Below are 18,908 nucleotides of genomic sequence, written 5' to 3' on the forward strand. Positions count from 1 at the left end.
TGAAGGTACAGAATCTCCTATCATCTACTAATTTGGGTTTTATGTTACTGCATGCATGCAGGTCAGTGGTTATGGTTCCAGATGCAAGGTTGGATAGTTCATATCATCAAGTTGCTGATCAAGTTTTGACTTCTTTACTTGATTTCAACCCAGCCGATTGGGGTTTGCCGCCATTTAAAAATGCATCAACCAAGTTAGATTAGTTTGATGATGATATTTAAGTTCCCAAATGGAGCCTATATATTCAGAGTTTTGGGGTTTGCCTCCAGTTGGTATTCATATATTGTTCTGCTTTACTCATTATTTTGGCTGTTAAAATGAAGAGATTGAGGATTCGTTGTATTGCAACTCATGTATGCTCAGCATGATACTGTCCAGAAAAATATTCCATCCGTTTCAATTTGTTTGTCTTACTTTCCTTTTTATTTTGTTAAAAAAAAAAAAAGATTGTCACTTTCAACTATACGTTATATTGAAGAACCGCTTCTTAATAGTGCTCAATTCTCAAAAACATTTAATAGTCAAAATATTGGAATTATGACAATAATTTGAGATCCAACACCATTCACACCATATGGAATTCGTCTTTTCAACATTCAATTGTTTATCTCATGCTATGAATAGTTTCTTTTACGATAAGATTCTTGAACGAAATATACTCAAGTTGTATGAGTATAAACAATTGAGAAAAATGGAGAGAGTTTAAAAATCAAGGTAAAGTTGAAAATGAAAATTTAGACCTGTCAAAGTCCTGCAATCATCCGAAATTCCTAATATATCAAAATGATGATTGAAAAGTCACATAGTAATTTGATATAGTTGGAATCTGTGAAGAGTGTTTTTCAATGTCAAATGATTAATAAGATGCATAGTATTTAAGAGGGAAAAATTAATTTAGCTTTATTAAGGGTAATTTAGTAAACTACACGTATTTCTTGATGGGTGATAATGAGCAACGCTTATTTTGGGATGGAGGGAGTAACTCGTTACGCCAACCTCCTACACGACATATTTAAAACCACATGATTCAAATAACATTTTGGTGCATTACACATATTTTTAGTTTAAAACCACAAGATTCGAGAGCCTTCTTTATTTTCTTAAATTTCGTTCCGAGTCAGACAATGACAAATGAATTGAAGCGTAATCCAATTGGCCCTTTTTCCCTAGTAGGTTATCTCTCCCTTGTCATATGGGGTTACATGTCAAAAGCCTCAAATGTAATCCTACTCATTTATAATGACGTGTGGGTTATATGTTGAAAATGAATAAAAACTGGTTGTCACGTCGTTTTCGGAACGGGTAAAGTCAACCTGCATATGAAATAGGGTTGATTCACTTCAACCCATCTCGACACGTTTACCTTGAGAGAGTTAGATGATACTTCCCCTGTTTAATTTGTTTGTCTTACTTTATTTATTAATCTGTTTTATAAATGATGTTTCGTTCCTTTTTTGGCAACTCTTGAATTCCAACTTTTCACATTATATGTTTAAGACCACAAGATTAAATTGTATTTTGATACATTCTACATATCTTTAATTAAGACCACAAGATACAAAAATCTTCTTTCCTCTCTTAAATTGAAACGGAGGGAGTAGTAACAATCCTATCTTACAACTTAAAAGTAGGGACAAGGGTCAGATTTACCCTTGTACTTTGAGAAAATATTTGTACGACTAGCCCATATCCTCACCGTTAACAAACTATATAAATTTACCCCCATCCCTAACGGCTGCCCACTGCGTTGCCATGTCAATTAATGAGTCCACATAGGACCTAGTCAACATGCCACCTAAGACTCGGACCCACCTTAATTTTTTGACCCGACCCAATACCCACTAAATTGAAGCCAAAACCCATCTCCCCAACCTTCTTCATCTCCTTCCTCCATTGAAACACCATGCCCAAAACCCATCTCTCCAAATATCCCACAAACAACATTCGAAAAAGAATCATTGAACCAGTATTAAAAAACACAAAGAAATCGGGTCACTGTGTTGGCTCTTGTTCGAGCATCACAACTGGGTTTTTTGAGTTATTATTTCGACTTAGAATTTCAATTTCTTAGTAAATCTTGAAAATACGTGTTGAGATACCTGATATTAGTTATTCTCTGTATGTGTTAGGGTTCGAGGCTAATTGGTTTAAGGTTTCCTGAGTTCAGTTTTTGAGTTAGGGTTTCTATTTAAATCTGACAATTATGTGTTAATACCTATTGATAGTTTATGCTGTCACCTATAAATTGAAGAACCAAGTTCGTCAACAACAAAGTAAATTACGGAATAATAAATCAACATAAGAATTTTTTACGTGGAAAACTCATTACTCAAGAGAGGCAAAAACCACAACCTATCTCCAATAGGATCTCCCAAAATCTCCACTATAACTCAAGCAATTTTAAGGTGAAAACTCTTATACACTTAAGAAACTGACCACTACAGTACCTATCCCTCACCTCTACAATTCTTCACTAATTGTAGGCACCACTCTACTCAGTTCAAGAAGCCCTTTACAACTCAAAACCAACACCTAAAACAAATTCACTATGAATATAAAAGGTTATAGTTTAGGACCAAAAGAATCTTACTATTACAACTCAAAGAACTGTATGAATAAAACTTGATAGGAACATGTTCTTCTTCGTTGCAGTTGATTTTCCCTCACTTGAAGACACTCGTAAAAGATTCTATCTATAGGCTCTAGAGTCTCTATCTTTGTAATGGTGTCTTCAACATCAATGAGATGTTTTATACAGGAGTAGGATACCTGCTTCTTATTCTCCAAATCCTAGTAAAATAGGTTCAAGAAATCCAACAACCAAAACTAAGTTTGACTTGGTTTCGAACCACGTCGGCCTTATCCGCTTCTTATTTCATGTGTTTAACTATGGTAATGTTTTCATGTCTTGAACTTGTGTTCCTCGTAGAATTGGATAAAGCCTTCATACTAATTCTCCAAGGATTCCTTTTCTGTGCGTTGAACAACTTTTCCTGCATAGACCAACTGCACGACCCAATCCGCCCTGACTGGCACCCACACTAACTCCTAGTGGGCGAAACAACACGCTTAACTAACTACTCATTCAAAGTCCATTTTTACTTAGTCAATTCATTCAGTTCACAATAAATTAAACGCAAGATTTAAATCAAAATAGTCATGCCATAAAACAATAACGTAAATGCGGAAGTCCTAACTATTACAACCCCAAAATCCAAAAGGCATCATACAAGGACTCTAATACAAAACATGTCTAAGGAATCCATACCGTCTGAAATAAGCAAACATCAATGTCTGGAATGGAAATAAATATTAAATAACGGAAGATCTTCGGGCATCCTAGCACGGATAGAAGCTCGCCCTCAATCTGTCAGCAAGTGGCCTCAAGCTAAATATGAGGTCGAGTAGCAGTCTACGGTCACAATCTGCACTCAAAATAATGCAGCAAGGTAGTATCAGTACAAACACTATGTACCGGTAGATATCGTAGGCCGACTAAGATTAGTATCATGCATGAATCATAAAATCAATAAAATAGACAGACCAGTCAACAACACATAATCAGATAGCCAACACCAAGTCAATCAATGATATTAACAAATCAAGTCTACCAATGATATTATCAATCAAGTCAACGGAAGCAAGTAATGGAATAAACCTCGCCACAACATTCTTACATACTCAGTCACTGATCACTCGTGTACATACATGCTAATTGGTGTCTTTGCCCAATAGCTATGACCTGCAGGGGGACCCATGGTGTCCATGTACCACTCGTTCCGAAACTGACCTCGGATCACGAGCCCATAATATAGGTCACACCCTCACCCCTTGTCAAATGTGCCCATAATATAGGTCACATCCTCACCCCTTGTCAAATGTGCCCATAATCTAGGTCACATCCTCACCCCTTGTCAAATGTGCCTTTTCATATATATATATATATATATTGTCACATCACTTTCAATGATCGATTATCAAGTAGTATCTCATTCTCATCAAGAAGATCATATTTACTTCTCACCACAATTTTCATCAAATTATAGATCACAACACATCGAATAATGGCATTAAGCCCACATTATCACTCAATCAATAGCATATAGGAATTTCAACCACACATTATGCCCGAAGACTAGACATGCTTTCTCCTATCAATCTCATAACACATACAATCAACTAATCAAAGTCTAACTCTAGTAAACCGTAACCTACCTCAACTGCAGAGTTGGAACAACGCGAATCACTCCGCTATAGCCTTTCCTTTCCGTAATGCCTCGGAACGCTCGAAGTCTAGCTATTAAGATGCTAACAAGTCACAATCACTCTAGTCAACAATATTAATTCAATGAACACCCTTCCACTTTACCCCTTTCTAATGGGTGAATGCTTTCTAGGTATAAATCATCGTAACATTGGCCTTAGCAACCATAACTATCAATTCATAAGGTTATTCATTCAAGTTATCTCTTACAAGCAGTTTCTAGTCAAGCTACCTTCTTTATGAAACCCTAAATCTCAATTCACTTAGTTCATGTCTCTAATGGTTCAATTCTTGATTAGAAGGTGATAACCCAAGCCTTTAGATAATAACCCCACAATAGTATTCATGACCCACCAACTATTAAAGGTCTATTAAGTTCTAGGGTTACTAGTCTCAATTCAGCAATTTAGACCTATTAGAATGATGATAATGTTAGAGATGAATGCGTAATGATGGAAGGAAGCGTTGAGACTTACCTCTCAAGAATATTCTTGCCCTAGCCTTAGAATTTCGCCCAAGGTGCTCCTTGGAAACTGTGTTGGAGTTTTATGAATAAAGAATTCAAAACTAAGTGTTTAAAAATCGAGATTCTATCCCCGTTGACCGCTGCGGCTGTTGTTCTGTCTCTGCAGCGGTCTCTCTATAGTGGGTAAGGGCTCGCTGTAGCGGACCTCCAACTTTCGTCCATCTCCGCTATGGCGAGCACGGACCCGCCATAGCGCAAGCGCTACAACAGTTCAGTGTCCGCTATAGCGGATATCCCCGTTTTTCTTATGTCCGCGACGACGAACATCACACCGCTACAACGGTGCCACTGAACCAGTGGGCTCGCTATTTCTACCAGTTTTTCATTCTACCACACAACACTTCATCCGAGGCCTCACAAACACAAACAAAACATGCACATTAATGCAAAAACACCATACAGGCTCCCCCGTGGCCTCGGAATCCCCAACGGAGGTCTAGTTTCCTACGTTACCCCCCAATGAACTCAACACAACCAAACAATAATCACAAACAAGCCAAGTTTTTAGTTCTTAGACTTCTACATTTGAGTTTCTATTAGCTCGTTCTACCCTTGGAAGGGTTCTATTTGGTAGGGTGATTCTAGATTTTCCATAACGACCGGGAGGGTCGTTACATCAAATACCAATTAAAACACCGTTCGTCTCCAAACGGACAAGGATGAGAAATCTAGGAAAAAGGTACTGTCTCGGCGAAAAGCTGAGGATACTTGCTACGCATATCCGATTTTGTTTCCCAAGTAGCTTCCTCAACTGGGCGATTCTTCTACTGAACTTTCACGGAGGCTATTTCCTTCGACCTCAACTTGCGAACTTCTCTATCTAAGATAGCAATAGGCTCTTCCTCATAAGTCAAGTTCTCGTCTAGTAAGATCGAATCCCAATGGATTATGAATGAACCGTCGCCACGATACTTTTTGAACATCGAAACGTGAAATACCGGATGAACACCTGATAAGCCCGGAGGTAAAGCCAACTGATAAGCTACCTCCCCCACACGCTTGAGAATCTCAAATGGCCCAATAAATCTCGGGCTAAGCTTGCCCCTCTTCCCAAACCTCATCACACCCTTCATGGGTGAAATTTTCAACAGAACTTGTTCTCCCTCCATAAACTCAAGATCTCGGACCTTTCGGTCCGCATACTCCTTTTGCCTACTCTGGGTTGCCAAAAGCTTTGCTTGAATCACCTTCACCTTCTCTAATGACTCTCTCAGAAGGTCCGAACTCCAAGGTCTCACCTCAAATGCATCAAAGCAACCAATAGGAGACCTACACCTCCTCCCATACAAAGCCTCAAATGGAGCCATGTCGATGCTCGAGTGGTAGCTATTGTTATATACGAACTCTGCCAATGGTAAGAACTGATCCTAGTGGCCACTAAAATCTATCACACAAGCCCGAGGCATATCCTCAAGAACCTGAATAGTCCGCTCGGACTGCCCGTCAGTCTGAGGGTGGAAAGCTGTACTAAGGTCCAACCTAGTACCTAATTCCAAATGCAGATGCTTCCAAAATCGAGATGTAAATGTCGTGCCTCTATCGGATACGATGGAAATAGGAACCCCATGTAGTCTAACAACCTCACGAATGTAGATCTTGGCTAATTTCTCAGCGTCATAAGTTATCTGAACCGGAATTAAATGAGCAAACTTTGTCAACCTGTCAACGATAACCCATATGGAATCAAACTTCCCCAAAGTCTTTGGAAGACCAACCATTAAATCCATTGCTATTCTTTCCCACTTTCACTCAGCTATGGGCATCCTTTGAAGTGTACCCCCAGGTTTCTGATGTTCATACTTAACTTGTTGGCAGTTCAAACACTTAGCAACAAACTCCACTATGTCACGCTTCATCCTAGTCCACCAGTAATGTTGTCTCAGATCTCGATACATCTCAGTAGCGCCAGGATGAATGAAATACCTCGAACTGTGAGCCTCTGCTAGAATAGTCTTGATCAAATCACCTAGGGGTGGGCATGGTACGATATTTGATAGTTCGGTATGGTAATTTTGGTTTTCAATTTCTGAAAGTACTATACCATTACCAGACCAAATTAATTCGGTACGGTTTGGTATTTTTAAGTTCGATTTCAGTATTTTGCGATACAGTAAATCGGTACCATAGTTTATTCAGCTTCGACTTACATATACTCATATCGTAGAGAATTATGACTTTGGGTACTCAAAAAATTTCTCAATTATACTGTACTAACACTTTACACATGCAAAAATATTCAAAAGAAAATACAAACAATCCCCTTCGTAAATCAATTACACAAAAAAAGACATCTAAATCAAGATAGAGTTGATAAAGTTCCAAAGTTTAAGCAATTAGTTTTCTAATAATACTAGTTTATATATTTGTTCGTATTATAACGCTAAGGTCTATGAACTGTATATGTAACCATATACTTCGGTATGGTATTCGGTATTTCGGTATTTTCTTTATGAATACCGAATACCGTACCGAATACCAAACTTTTTAAAAATGCATACCAAATACCGTACCAAATACCATAATACCGAAACCGCGGTATAAAAAATTTCGATTTCGGTATGGTAATCGTTATCTACCATACCATGCCCACCCCTAAAATCACCCACACGTGGGACCCAAACTCGCCCCTTAATCCGTAACTCCCCCTCCTCATCGATCATGGCCTCCTTGGCCTCACCACGCAACACCTTGTCACGAATTTTACACAACTTAGCATCCTCAAACTGTTTAGCCTTAATCTGCTCCAGAAATGATGACCTAGCCTCAACACAAGCCAACACTCTGCCCGTGTCTTTAAATGGTGATACCCTGACATTAAGTCAATTTTAGAGAACACAGAAGCTCCCTGAAGCTGATCAAACAAATCATCAATACGGGGGATGGGGTACTTGTTTCAGATGGTAACCTTATTCAGTTGACGATAATCAATACACATGCGCATAGACCCGTCCTTCTTTTTAACGAACAACATGGGAGCACCCCAAGGAGAGGCACTCAGGCGAATAAACCCCTTACTCAATAGATCTTGCAACTGCTCTTTCAATTCCCCTAACTCTCCTGGCGCTATCCTATAGGGTGGAATAGAGATAGAACGAGTCCTTGGGTCTAAATTAATCTGGAAGTCAATGTCAGGGTCAGCTGACCTGACAAGTCCGCGGGAAACACATCCGCGAACTCGTGTACCACTAGAACTGAGTCAATAGGTGGAGTATCTGCACTGGTATCACGGATATGTGCCAAATAAGCTAAACAACCCTTCTCTACTAGCTTTTTAGCACGAATGAAGGATATAACTTTCTTAGGGAGGGGACTAAGGTTACCTTTCCACTCAAGTCTAGGTACCCCGGGCATAGCTAAGGTAACTGTTTTAGAGTGACAATCTAGAATCGCATAATGCGGGGATAACCAACTCATGCCCAAGATGACATCAAAGTCTACCATGTCTAGGAGCATTAAATCCGCCCAAGTACTATACCCCATAAATGTGACAGCGCAAGAACGATAAACTCTGTCTACCACCACTGAATTCCCAACCGGAGTAGATACATGGATAGGGGCATCAAGTGTATCACAAATCACATTCAAACCCACAACAAAATATAAAGACACGTAAGAAAAAGTAGAACCCGGATCAAATAAAACAGAAGCCATTCGGTCACAGACTGAGATAGTACCTGTGATAACAGCATCAGAGGCCTCAGCCTCGGGTCTGCCTGGGAAAGCGTATAAGTGACCGCGCCTTCTTGTAGCCTGTGAACCATTGTGATTACCACCGTCCGGTCCCGAGCCCCGCCCCTGCCGGCCGCCGTCCACCTCTCGATCGCCCTCGAGAACCGCCTCGGTTAGGCTGAGCGCCACCCCTACTCGCAGTATGGCTGCCCCACCCTGCCTGTTTAAGATCCTTGCCTCCCCTATCTGGTGCGAATGGAGCTCGGGAAGCCTGATACTAAGTCCCCTGACCACCCTGTCTGAGTCTGGGGCAAAATCTCTTAAGATGCCCTCGCTCACCATACTTGTAACAAGAACAGTCCAGCGTAGGTCGCTGAACAAAAGCTGATGAAGCGGTATAGCCCCCATGCTCTGGGTAACGGGGCTACGTGCCCCCATGATGACCCAAAGAATGATAATTGGCCCCTGATGGGCCCCCAACAGACACCTGCATAGCGGACTAAACCGGACGCCCTGAATACACTTGAGAACACTGACCCCTAGAGAAAGAGTTGCTGAAATTTCCACCCTTTCGGGCCTTCTTCTCTGCCTGCTTTGCATAACCATCTTGTCTAATCCCTTCAACAACACGGACATGTTCCACTACCTCTTGGAATGAAGCCCCAGTGGCTATAAGCTGAAGAGTTGATAGCTGAAGTCCAGTGTTCAATCCTTTCACAAAACGTCTGATCCTCTCGTCCTTAGTGGGCAACAACTGAAGAGCATATCGGGACAAGGAATGAAAGCGGGACTCATATACAGCAACAGACGAGTTCCCTTGATCGATATTACCAAACTTATCCTTCTTCCTGTCCCTCAAGGTACGCGGAACATCTTTCTCCAAAAACACTGAATAGAACTGAACCCAAGTCAACGGAGGTGAACCCGCTAACCTGCACTCCACCACATCTTGGCATCACCCAAGAACTGAAAAGTCACAAACTCTACACCATACTTGTCCATTGCCCCCATTTTATGGAGCCTCTCATGATAATCTATAATGAACTCGTACGCATCCTCTGACCGAGCACCATAGAAAACTGGAGGCTTCATCTTAGTGAACCTCCAAAATAAATCATGATCCTCACCGGTCATCACCGGCCCTGCAACTGGCCTCGAAAATGCCTCAAAACTCAGAACTTCATCCAAGCGAGGAGACACGACTGCGACTTCGAACTCCGAGCTCCGAACTCGTCGGGACACAGGGTCGCTATCTCGCACCCCCACTCGCCGGAACGGTCGGTATCGCTCCGGTCTGTGCCAACCTATGTAACCAATTCAGCACTTGAGCCATCATATCTTGTGGAGCAGCTGCAGGCACTGCCACTGGTTGCGCTGGTGCCACTGCATCTTCCGCGGCCTCATTAGGGGCCACTGGAGGCACGGGATCAACTGCTGGAACTCCGCCCCCAACTGACGCTGCCTCTCTACCTGCTCCTCTACCTCCACCTCTACTGCTGGCTGCTGCCGCGCGTGTTCTCACTATCTACGAGAGAATGAAAGATAGTCAGATACCAATTGGAATCAAGTAGCACGAAAGAAAGAAAGGAAGGGAATTTTCCTAGTGTCCGGTAGGCTCCCGAAGATAAGCACAGACGTCTCCGTACCGATCCGCAAGACTCTAAACATCTCCTTGTATGAGGAGATCGATGAACCTAATGCTCTGATACCAACTCTGTCACGACCCAACCCGCTATGACTGGCACCCACACTAACTTCTAGTGGGCGAACCAACACGCTTAACAAACAACTCATTCAAAGTCCATTTTACTTAGTCAATTCATTCAGTTCACAATAAATTAAACGCAAGATTTAAATCAAAATAGTCATGCCATAAAAAAAATAATGTAAATGCGAAAGTCTAAACTATTACAACCCCAAAATTCAAAAGTCACCGCATAGGGACTCTAATCCAAAACATGTCTAAAGAATCCATATTGTCTGAAATAAGCAAACATCAATGTCTGGAATGGAATAGACAATAAATAAAGGAAGATCTTCAGGCAGCCTGATTCGGATAGAAGCTCGCCCTCAATTTGTCAGCGAGTGGCCTCAAGCTAAATATGAGGTCGAGTAGCTGTCTTTGGATCACAATCTGCACTAAAAAGAATGCAGCAAGGTAGTATCAATACAAACACTATGTACCGGTAGATATCATAGGGCGACTAAGATTAGTATCATACATGAATCATAAAATCAATAAAATAGACAGACCAGTCAACAACAGATAGTTAGATAGCCAACACCAAGTCAATCAATGATATTAACAAATCAAGTCCACCAATGATATTATCAATCAAGTCAATGGAAGCAAGCAATGGAATAAACCTCGCCACAACATTCTTACGTACTCAGTCATTGATCACTCGTGTACATACATGCTAATTGGTGTCTTTGCCCAATAGCTATGACCTGCAGGGGACCCATGGTGTCCATGTACCACTCGCTTCGGAATCGCCTCGAATCATGGGCCCATAATTTAGGTCACATCCTCACCCCTTGTCAAATGTGCCCATAATCTTGGTCAAATCCTCACCCCCTGTCAAATGTGCCTTTTCATATATATATATATATATATATATATATATATATATATATATATATATATATATATGTCACATCACTTTCAATGATCGATTATCTAGTAGTATCTCATTCTTATCAAGAAGATCATATTAACTTCTCACCATAATTTTCATCAAATTATAGACCACAACACATCGAATAATGGCATTATGCCCAAATTATCACTCAAGTAATTTGGGCATTAAGTGTTATGAGATTGATAGGATAATTGAGTGATAATGGCATTATGCCCAAATTATCACCCAAAATTGCGGACCTCTAACTTTTGTCCATCTCCACTATGGCGAGAATGGACCCGCCATAGCGCAAGCGCTACAGTGGTCCAGTGTCCGCCAGAGTGGACATCCCCGTTTCCCTTATGTCCGCGAGGGCGAACAATATGCCGCTACGGCCCCCCGCGGCAGTGCACACTGCCCTTGTGAAAGGTGCCGAACCAGGTGGGCTCGCTAATTCCACCAGTTTTTCACTCTACCACACAACACTTCATCCGAGACCTCATAAACACAAACTAAACATGCACATTAATGCAAAAACACCATACAGACTCACCTGTGGCCTCGGAATCCCCAATGGAGGTCTAATTTCCTACGTCACCCTCCAATGGACTCAACACAATCAAATAATAATCACAAACAAGCCAAGTTTTTAGTTCTTAGACTTTTACATTTGAGTTTCTATTAGCTCGTTCTACCCTTGGAAGGGTTCTATTTGGTAAGGTGATCCTAGATTTTCCATAACGATTGGGAGGGTCATTACACCAACCAAACTCCAGTGCTTATGCAAAGGACCTGGTTCTTCCAGCGATTGTGCATCCTCGTTGCCAGTTTTACCAATTCCTTTTGGAGATCTGTTAAGGACTTTGTTATTGTATATATTTATCCAACTTTCTTGAATACTGATTCCAATTATACATTATTTATCAGTCGTCAAAACTTAATAAGATCTTAAATTGAGATTCAGATCAATGCAGCTCAACAAATTCCTTTTTTTTTTTTTTTTTTTTTTTTTATTATGATGACAAACCCATATCAGCTTCATACTTCTTTATGTGAACTCTACCAGCTTCATAAATCTTCATGTGCATCTTCCCCCTACGGACCAACTTCTAGCTATGTTGACAATCTTTCCCCTAAGAACCAGCTCCATATTGATCTAGAGGGTCCTCAGAAGGCATGCATATTACTTAAGGAGACTTATATTAGGAAGTTTACATGCCATTGCCTCAGAGTTTTGCTCATCTAGAGGGTCCGCAGAAGGTGTCCATATTACTTAAATCTCTTTATGGCTTGAAACAAGCCTCAAAATAATGAAATATCAAGCTTTCAATAGCTTTGATAACTTCTGATTCAGTACAAAGTCACTTAGACTACTATTTGCATATTAAGAAGGCTGAGAATAGTATGATTATAGTACTAGTCTTTGTTAATGATCTCCTCAGTACATGAGATAATGTATCATTAATACATGAGACTAATGAGATCTCGCATAAGAATTTTAAAATCAAAGACTTGGGTGATCTGAGATATTTTCTTGGGATTGAATTTGGCAAGAGTAGTACCGACATTCTTATATATCAAAGGAAGTATTGCCTTGAGCTTATCTCTGAACTTGGACTTTCAGGGTCCAAGCCCTTTGGTACTCCTCCGGAACAGAAATATGAGTTGACTTCTGCAGTTTTTGATGCTCATGTTGGTGAACAGGTTCAACCTGATCCTCTTCTCTCAAATTTGGTGCTTACCAGAAATTAATTGGTAGGCTATTATTTTTGACCATTACAAGGTCTGACAGAGCTTTTGATGTTCAGTGTCTTAGCTAGTTTATGAATGCTCCTAGACACTCTCATATGGAGATTCATCTCAGGGTTGTTAGATATGTCAAGATTGACCCTGGTTTGGGAATTTAATGTCAGTAGATGCTTCCGCTCAGTTGAGTGCCTTTTGTGATGCATATTGGGCTTCTTGTCCCAAAACTATAAATTTAGTTACTGGTTACCTTGTTAAGTGTGGATCATCCCTAATTTCTGGAGGTCTAAATAACAAAGTACCATTTCCAGATGTTCAACAAAGGCTGAATATAGAAGCCTAACCTCCATTGTTGCTGAGCTAGTAGGGCTTCTGGGGTTGTTCAAAGAACGAGATGTTCCTTTGTAGTTGTCTGTTCCTTTGTATTGTGATAGCAAATCAACAATTCAGATTGTTGCCAATTGTTCCATGAGAGGACCAAGCACATTAATATCTACTGCCATTTCATTCGAGAGAATATTCATCAGGCCTTGTTTTTACCACCGACTTAGCCACTCTTGACTAGCAGGTTGATATTCTGACTAAGGATCTCAACATGAACCAACATTCTTATCTTCTTTTCAAGCTAGGGAGGAAGAACATCTTCATAACCCCTAACTTGAAAAGGGTTGTAGAAGTTAGTGGCACGTGTGTATGTGCACTCACTCAACTGACTATCAGTGGATAGTTATTAGTATTTTGTTAGGGTTTGTTATTAGTAATTAAGTAGCAATATTATTTACTTTTGCTCAGTTATCTAAGTCGGTGATCATGGGATATATGTGATTGTACAGCTCTTTGTAATCTCTTAAGCTCGATACAACATTTCCAATATTTCTCTCTACTATGTTTCTCTTTTCTCATCGCATGCAATGGAACAGAATCGTGATTCAATCGAGCAATGATCAATGGTGAATTCTACTGGATTCGTGAGAAATTAACAATAACTTGATATATGGAAGGAAAAAATCCAGGTACCCTTCTCCAATCCGAACCATGCGAAAGCAAGGTTCATAATGTGGAACATTTGGGTGCTAACACTGTATTTGCGATCTGTAACTCTACCTGAAAGAATTCTTTTTCCAAATTAATGCCTAATCTTTTTTTCTTCTGATACTCCCAACTTTATTTCATCCCTTATATTATACTTTGGTTTAACATTACTAATTCTCAGTGCCATTTTCCTGATCAAATCAGTCATATTTACTCGCCAACTATCAATTGCTTCAGCAAACAAACCTTGTGTAGTTTATTCAGTATGGTATGATCCTGATTAAATTCTTTTTGCCTATGATTTCGTCAGCGATCGTTGTTTTTACTGTAAATGATTTTTTCCAGCACTTATGTTTTGCAAAATTAATAAAACATTTACAAAGTATATTAAAATGATAAATTAGTCGGATCATAATTCTTTAAGTTAAAAATAAATAGGTAAAAGACTTTTTATTAACAAGAAAATTAGAGAGATTAGCATAATATTGTGAACCACAAAAAAGGTCATGATTAAAAGTCAAACTTGAAGGAGATTTATGAAATTATCTCATTTAAGCGTATTGCATATCGAATTATATTAACATAGAAAGTGTGCTAGACAGTCATATATAATCTTTCGAGCAATTCAACACTAGAAAAATAGAAAACATTTATCAAGTACTGAATACCAAATATTCAAATGCAGCATAATTTATTAAATATATACATTAAAGAATAACACTCTAGATCTTTTTAACTTTTAAATTTAATATATACTACTAGAATATGTTTAGATGTGTGAGTCTGATTTATAACCAATTTAGTTCCTTTTTGTCAAGTTGGTAAAAAAAACATATGAAATACTGCATTTTAAATTCTATAAAAAAAAAATGCACACGATGAGGTGGATTACTGCAGGTGGAAATTAAAGGGAAGGGTGATCCAGCTTAGCGTGAAGGCAACAAGTTTTGGGATAAAGTACAATATTAAAGGTCCTCGAATTTCAAAAAAATATTCATAAATCATAGACGAAAAAAGAATCAAGCTGGCATGTTAAATATCAAAATAAATATTAAATTAATTACTATCTGTCCCTTCTATTGAGCTAAACATTAAATTGGACAAAAAAGAAAGTTTGAGTGTTGAGACATCCATTTGTTACAAAAAACTAGTAAAACTTAGTACTAACGAAATTAAATATGCTTTAGTGACATGCATATCTTTTGGGGATACATTCCAACATAGACTCAACCATGTGACATAAAAATAAAAGGAAAAGAAATAAAACAAAACCAAAGATATTACATAGTATTCTCCACTCTTCCCTTCCTTGAAGTTGACTTCACCGGCAAAATTCGGATTCTTTTAGCCACCTTGACGAAATCTCTGGATAACATTCAAAGAGGAAATCAATATGACATATATTTTCTCTATCTAATTTTATACGTAGTTTCTTTTGGTTGTTATGGGGCAATATCGCAGATTTTAGGTGTGAAATTAAACAACCGTACTTTGATACATACACACACACATATATGTTAAAAATTCCTTTAAGTTACTAAGTAATTTTTTAGCATAACAAGTTGACTAGTTTTAGGATGGATTTGATTTTAAATTTCTATTAGATTAAGTTAGTTGAGACACTTTAGGTTTTTGAATTTTAAACTATGTGAATTTTTTATTTTAAGTTGACTATTTAGAGGGTGGTTGGATTGACTTTTTAAAAGTAGCTTATTAGCTAAAAATTAAAAGCCATTTTCAATCAATACTTTTAACGTTTTTGTTGCACCATGTCTTAAAAAACCAACAATTTTCGTATAGATATAAATTTTGAGTGCTTTCATTTCAGAATACTGAAAGCACTAGCGGAAAATGCTTCTAGAAAAGTAAACAATCATTCTGGAATAGAAAGGTATAACTTCAATTTAACAGATGAATATATGCATATGACTTAGATAGAGTTAGAGGTAGGAAGTGGGACACAATCTTAGGTTCGGAGAATTTCAAATACTCTTGAGTCTTGACTATGACCTTTGACGGTATGATGACAAAGCAAATAGGTAAAAGATTACTCAATTATATGTTTCACCACATTTTCTCTTACAAGAAAAAGCTATATAGTATATCTTTGGGTGGTTTAATCAAGATATAAAATACATATTTAACTTCTGAAATATCAAAATCTCACGTCTAAAGAGAGAAATTTGCAAAAAATACCAGACAAAGTGTGGTTAAGCAAACCTTATTCAATTATTCTCCAACATTTTTCACTTCGTAGACCTTCTAAAATTGTCTTTCACCTAGTTTAAGTATTAGTAAGTATTTTGATCTGAAAGTGAAAAGGTAGATTATGTAATGAAAGACAGGTAGGTTTGAAGAAAAGGATCCTTCAAACCTTTAAAAGTATGAGAAATCCCAATTTAACGAAACTTAACTAAAGATCATGCATATTTCGGCTAATTGAAACTAAAAGAATCTTTCTTCAAAACAGAATGTCCTACTCCATTATTTCTGTGGTTGTCTAATAATTAGCTTCCTAGTATAGATCTAACAACTTTTAGAGTAGACTAGACAAAATTAATTTACTTTTTCAACAATTTAAACAACAACATACCTAGTATAATTCACCAGGTGGGGTCTGGGGAACGCGGACCTTACCGCTATCTTGTAAAGGTAGAGAGGTTGTTTCGGATAGACCCTCAATACAAATTTTTTAAAAGAAACATAAAAATATATCAACTTTTTTTCCAAAATTTTCACGTAATTAAAGTTCTTTTGTTTAATTCACAAGAAACAAATAGAAGTAGTTTCTGCTCGTGTGTGCTCTCTCTCATCTTAGTGTTTTTACTTTTTGTAAATATATATTTGTGGGAGTAGTTACTTACTTCCAGTTGAGATCACCAACAAGGAGGAGGTCATTTTCCATATCTTCATAAGCAATAAGATGACCAGGTACAGCATTTGAAAGATCAACAACAACATTAACAGCATCAATAATGTCACCACTATCGACAAACATCTGCCTAAGGGCTTTAGCAAGGCTTTGATAGCTACCATGTTTATGAAGACTTATCCTCTGGCAAATCGAACGCCCTTCGAGTACTACTGTCACTGCTGGTGGATCTTTATCCTCATCAAATCTTGGTTTCATCAACAAATGGGATGAACTACTGCTCATGTGATAGTATTTTTCTAAGGCTGTTAGTCTTTTCTTTATTGATTCTTGCCTTTGTGACTCAAAGCTGCTCATCACTAAAAACACTTTAATCGCTATACCTTTTTGTTGGTTGTTGTTTGTAATGTAGAAGAAGAAAAGGGAGTGAAAATGGCTAGGGTGTGGTAGTAGTAATGCTAATATTAGTACTGGTTGCGTATAATTTTACTTAGTGATTATGTATAGAGAACAAAGAGAGAGAGATAGCACAAATGCCGGGTGGTGGTCTGAGACAGGCCTAAACTTGAGCCATCGTTTTCAGATTTCAAAGCATTCATTAATTGACTATGAGAAATAATTAATTTTAAGAAAAAAAAACTCTCAGTCTTCTTCAGTCCCCTCCTGACCAAAAAAGGACATGTCCCTCTCGGACCTGATTTGAGCTGAAAGAAACAGATCAACAGAAACCATACAAGTGTAGTATTTGAATTCTCGCTAGTATTTGCAATAGAAAGTGGGATGTTGAGTTCTTCCTATACAGAAAATTACATTTCATGTCTTTTTCAATTTGTGTGATAATTTTTGCTCTTTAAAATTTAAAATACGTGAACATTGTCCAGTATTTGAAATTGTATCTTTTTCTCCTATTAACATGAGAAGAGAATTGCAATTTATAGTACTTATTGTATAGTTTTTGAATATCTAAAATTTAATATAAACATTAAGTTGATCTAATTCAATTTAGCTTCAAAGATTAATCCAATTAACTCTCGAGAAACAAAATTGTCACATAAATTGAGATGAATGGAGAAATATATTAAGCAGCACTACTTGAGAGTTATCAAAGTTTGAGTAAAAAGTTTGGAAGGCATAACTATAGAACCCTATTCCAGTCTAATTGTGATAGTTTTATTTATGGTAAATCGTAATTATGGTAATATAAAATATGTAGTCCTATTAGAATGGGGTTACCTTATTAGACTAGGAGAAGGAAATCATTTCTTCTATATAAGGAGGTCATTATGATGAATACAAGGTAGAAAGAATTCTCCCATTATTCTTGTCTCTCTAAATTCTCGTCCCTGTCTCTATTTTAACATGATATCAGAGCCACGTTGAAAAGAACACAAAACACCCTAAAACCATGGCAGGTGACGAATAAAGAAACCAGCAATACCAGCAAAGGAATCGCCGGTGAAGAAAACACAACCCAAAGAAAAACAATCTCTCCCTACGACATTACATCGAATGATAACCCTGGAATTGTGGTGACACAAGTCCAATTGAAGGGTGAAAATTATGAAGAATGGGCTATATCTATGAGGACGACCCTAAGAGCAAAGAAGAAATTCGGCTTCGTTGATGGTACGATCAAGAAGCCGGATGAAGAGTCGCCAGACTTAGAAGATTGGTGGACTATAAACTCACTGTTAATGTTGTGGATTCGCAACACCATAGAATCGACGCTTCGCTCAACGATTACACATAAAGAGGAAGCGGAAGAATTATGGACAAGCATCCGAGAGCTGTTCGCCCTTATTAACGGCCCTCGGATGCAACAAATAAAGGCGGAACTAGCGGAGTGCAAGCTAAAAGGTAGGACCATAGTAGATTACTATGGAAAACTCAGTAAGTTGTGGGAGGAATTGGCAAATTATGAACATATCCCAACTTGTACGTGCGAAAAGTGCACGTGCAATCTAGGAATAGTCCTAGAAGCCAAAAGAGAAGAAGAAAAAGTGCATCTTTTCCTCATGGGATTGGATGAGGGAAAGTATGGAACAGTGAGGTCAAACATACTGCCCCAGTAACCGTTGCCATCATTAAACAAGGTCTATTCGAAGGTGGTGCAAGAAGAGCGTGTGAGAGGAATCACACGAAAAACAGAGGGCCGGAGTGAAACCATGACTTTTGTTG

The 18,908-nt window shown here is 38.5% G+C and overlaps 2 protein-coding genes across 3 annotated transcripts in view; one reads left to right on the plus strand and one right to left on the minus strand.

Moving 5' to 3' along the window:
• Nucleotides 1-400, plus strand: part of LOC132039013 ((DL)-glycerol-3-phosphatase 2) — a 35,563-nt gene extending 35,163 nt beyond the window's left edge. Inside the window, exon 7 of one of the 2 annotated variants that reach the window (XR_009410333.1) lies at nt 62-124. Coding sequence is in view for 1 of the 2 variants with exons in the window: in XM_059429544.1 (XP_059285527.1) it covers nt 62-203 (142 nt within the window). In the remaining variant the exon portion in view is untranslated. Of the gene's footprint in view, nt 1-61 lie in introns of both variants that reach the window. The other variant, XM_059429544.1, reaches the window with a different exon arrangement.
• A 14,488-nt stretch (nt 401-14,888) lies between these two features.
• LOC132040229 (auxin-responsive protein IAA33) lies at nt 14,889-17,371 on the minus strand. Its single transcript, XM_059430858.1, has 2 exons — nt 16,723-17,371; nt 14,889-15,223 (listed from the first exon to the last, which is right to left on the minus strand). Exons 1-2 carry the CDS (start codon nt 17,085-17,087, stop codon nt 15,139-15,141), a joined length of 450 nt encoding a protein of 149 aa, XP_059286841.1. The 5' UTR covers nt 17,088-17,371; the 3' UTR covers nt 14,889-15,138.
• Nucleotides 17,372-18,908: the final 1,537 nt, after the last annotated feature.

This window comes from Lycium ferocissimum, chromosome 12, assembly GCF_029784015.1.
Source record: "Lycium ferocissimum isolate CSIRO_LF1 chromosome 12, AGI_CSIRO_Lferr_CH_V1, whole genome shotgun sequence".
Classification (NCBI taxonomy): Eukaryota; Viridiplantae; Streptophyta; class Magnoliopsida; order Solanales; family Solanaceae; genus Lycium; species Lycium ferocissimum.

Coding starts and splice junctions, on each gene's coding strand:
- LOC132040229 (XM_059430858.1), bottom strand. CDS start 17,087: ATGAGCAGCTTTGAGTCACAAAGGCAAGAATCAATAAAGAAAAGACTA. Junction 15,224..16,722: donor GTTGGTGATCTCAACTGGAA/GTAAGTAACTAC, acceptor AATGTTATCCAG/AGATTTCGTCAAGGTGGCTA.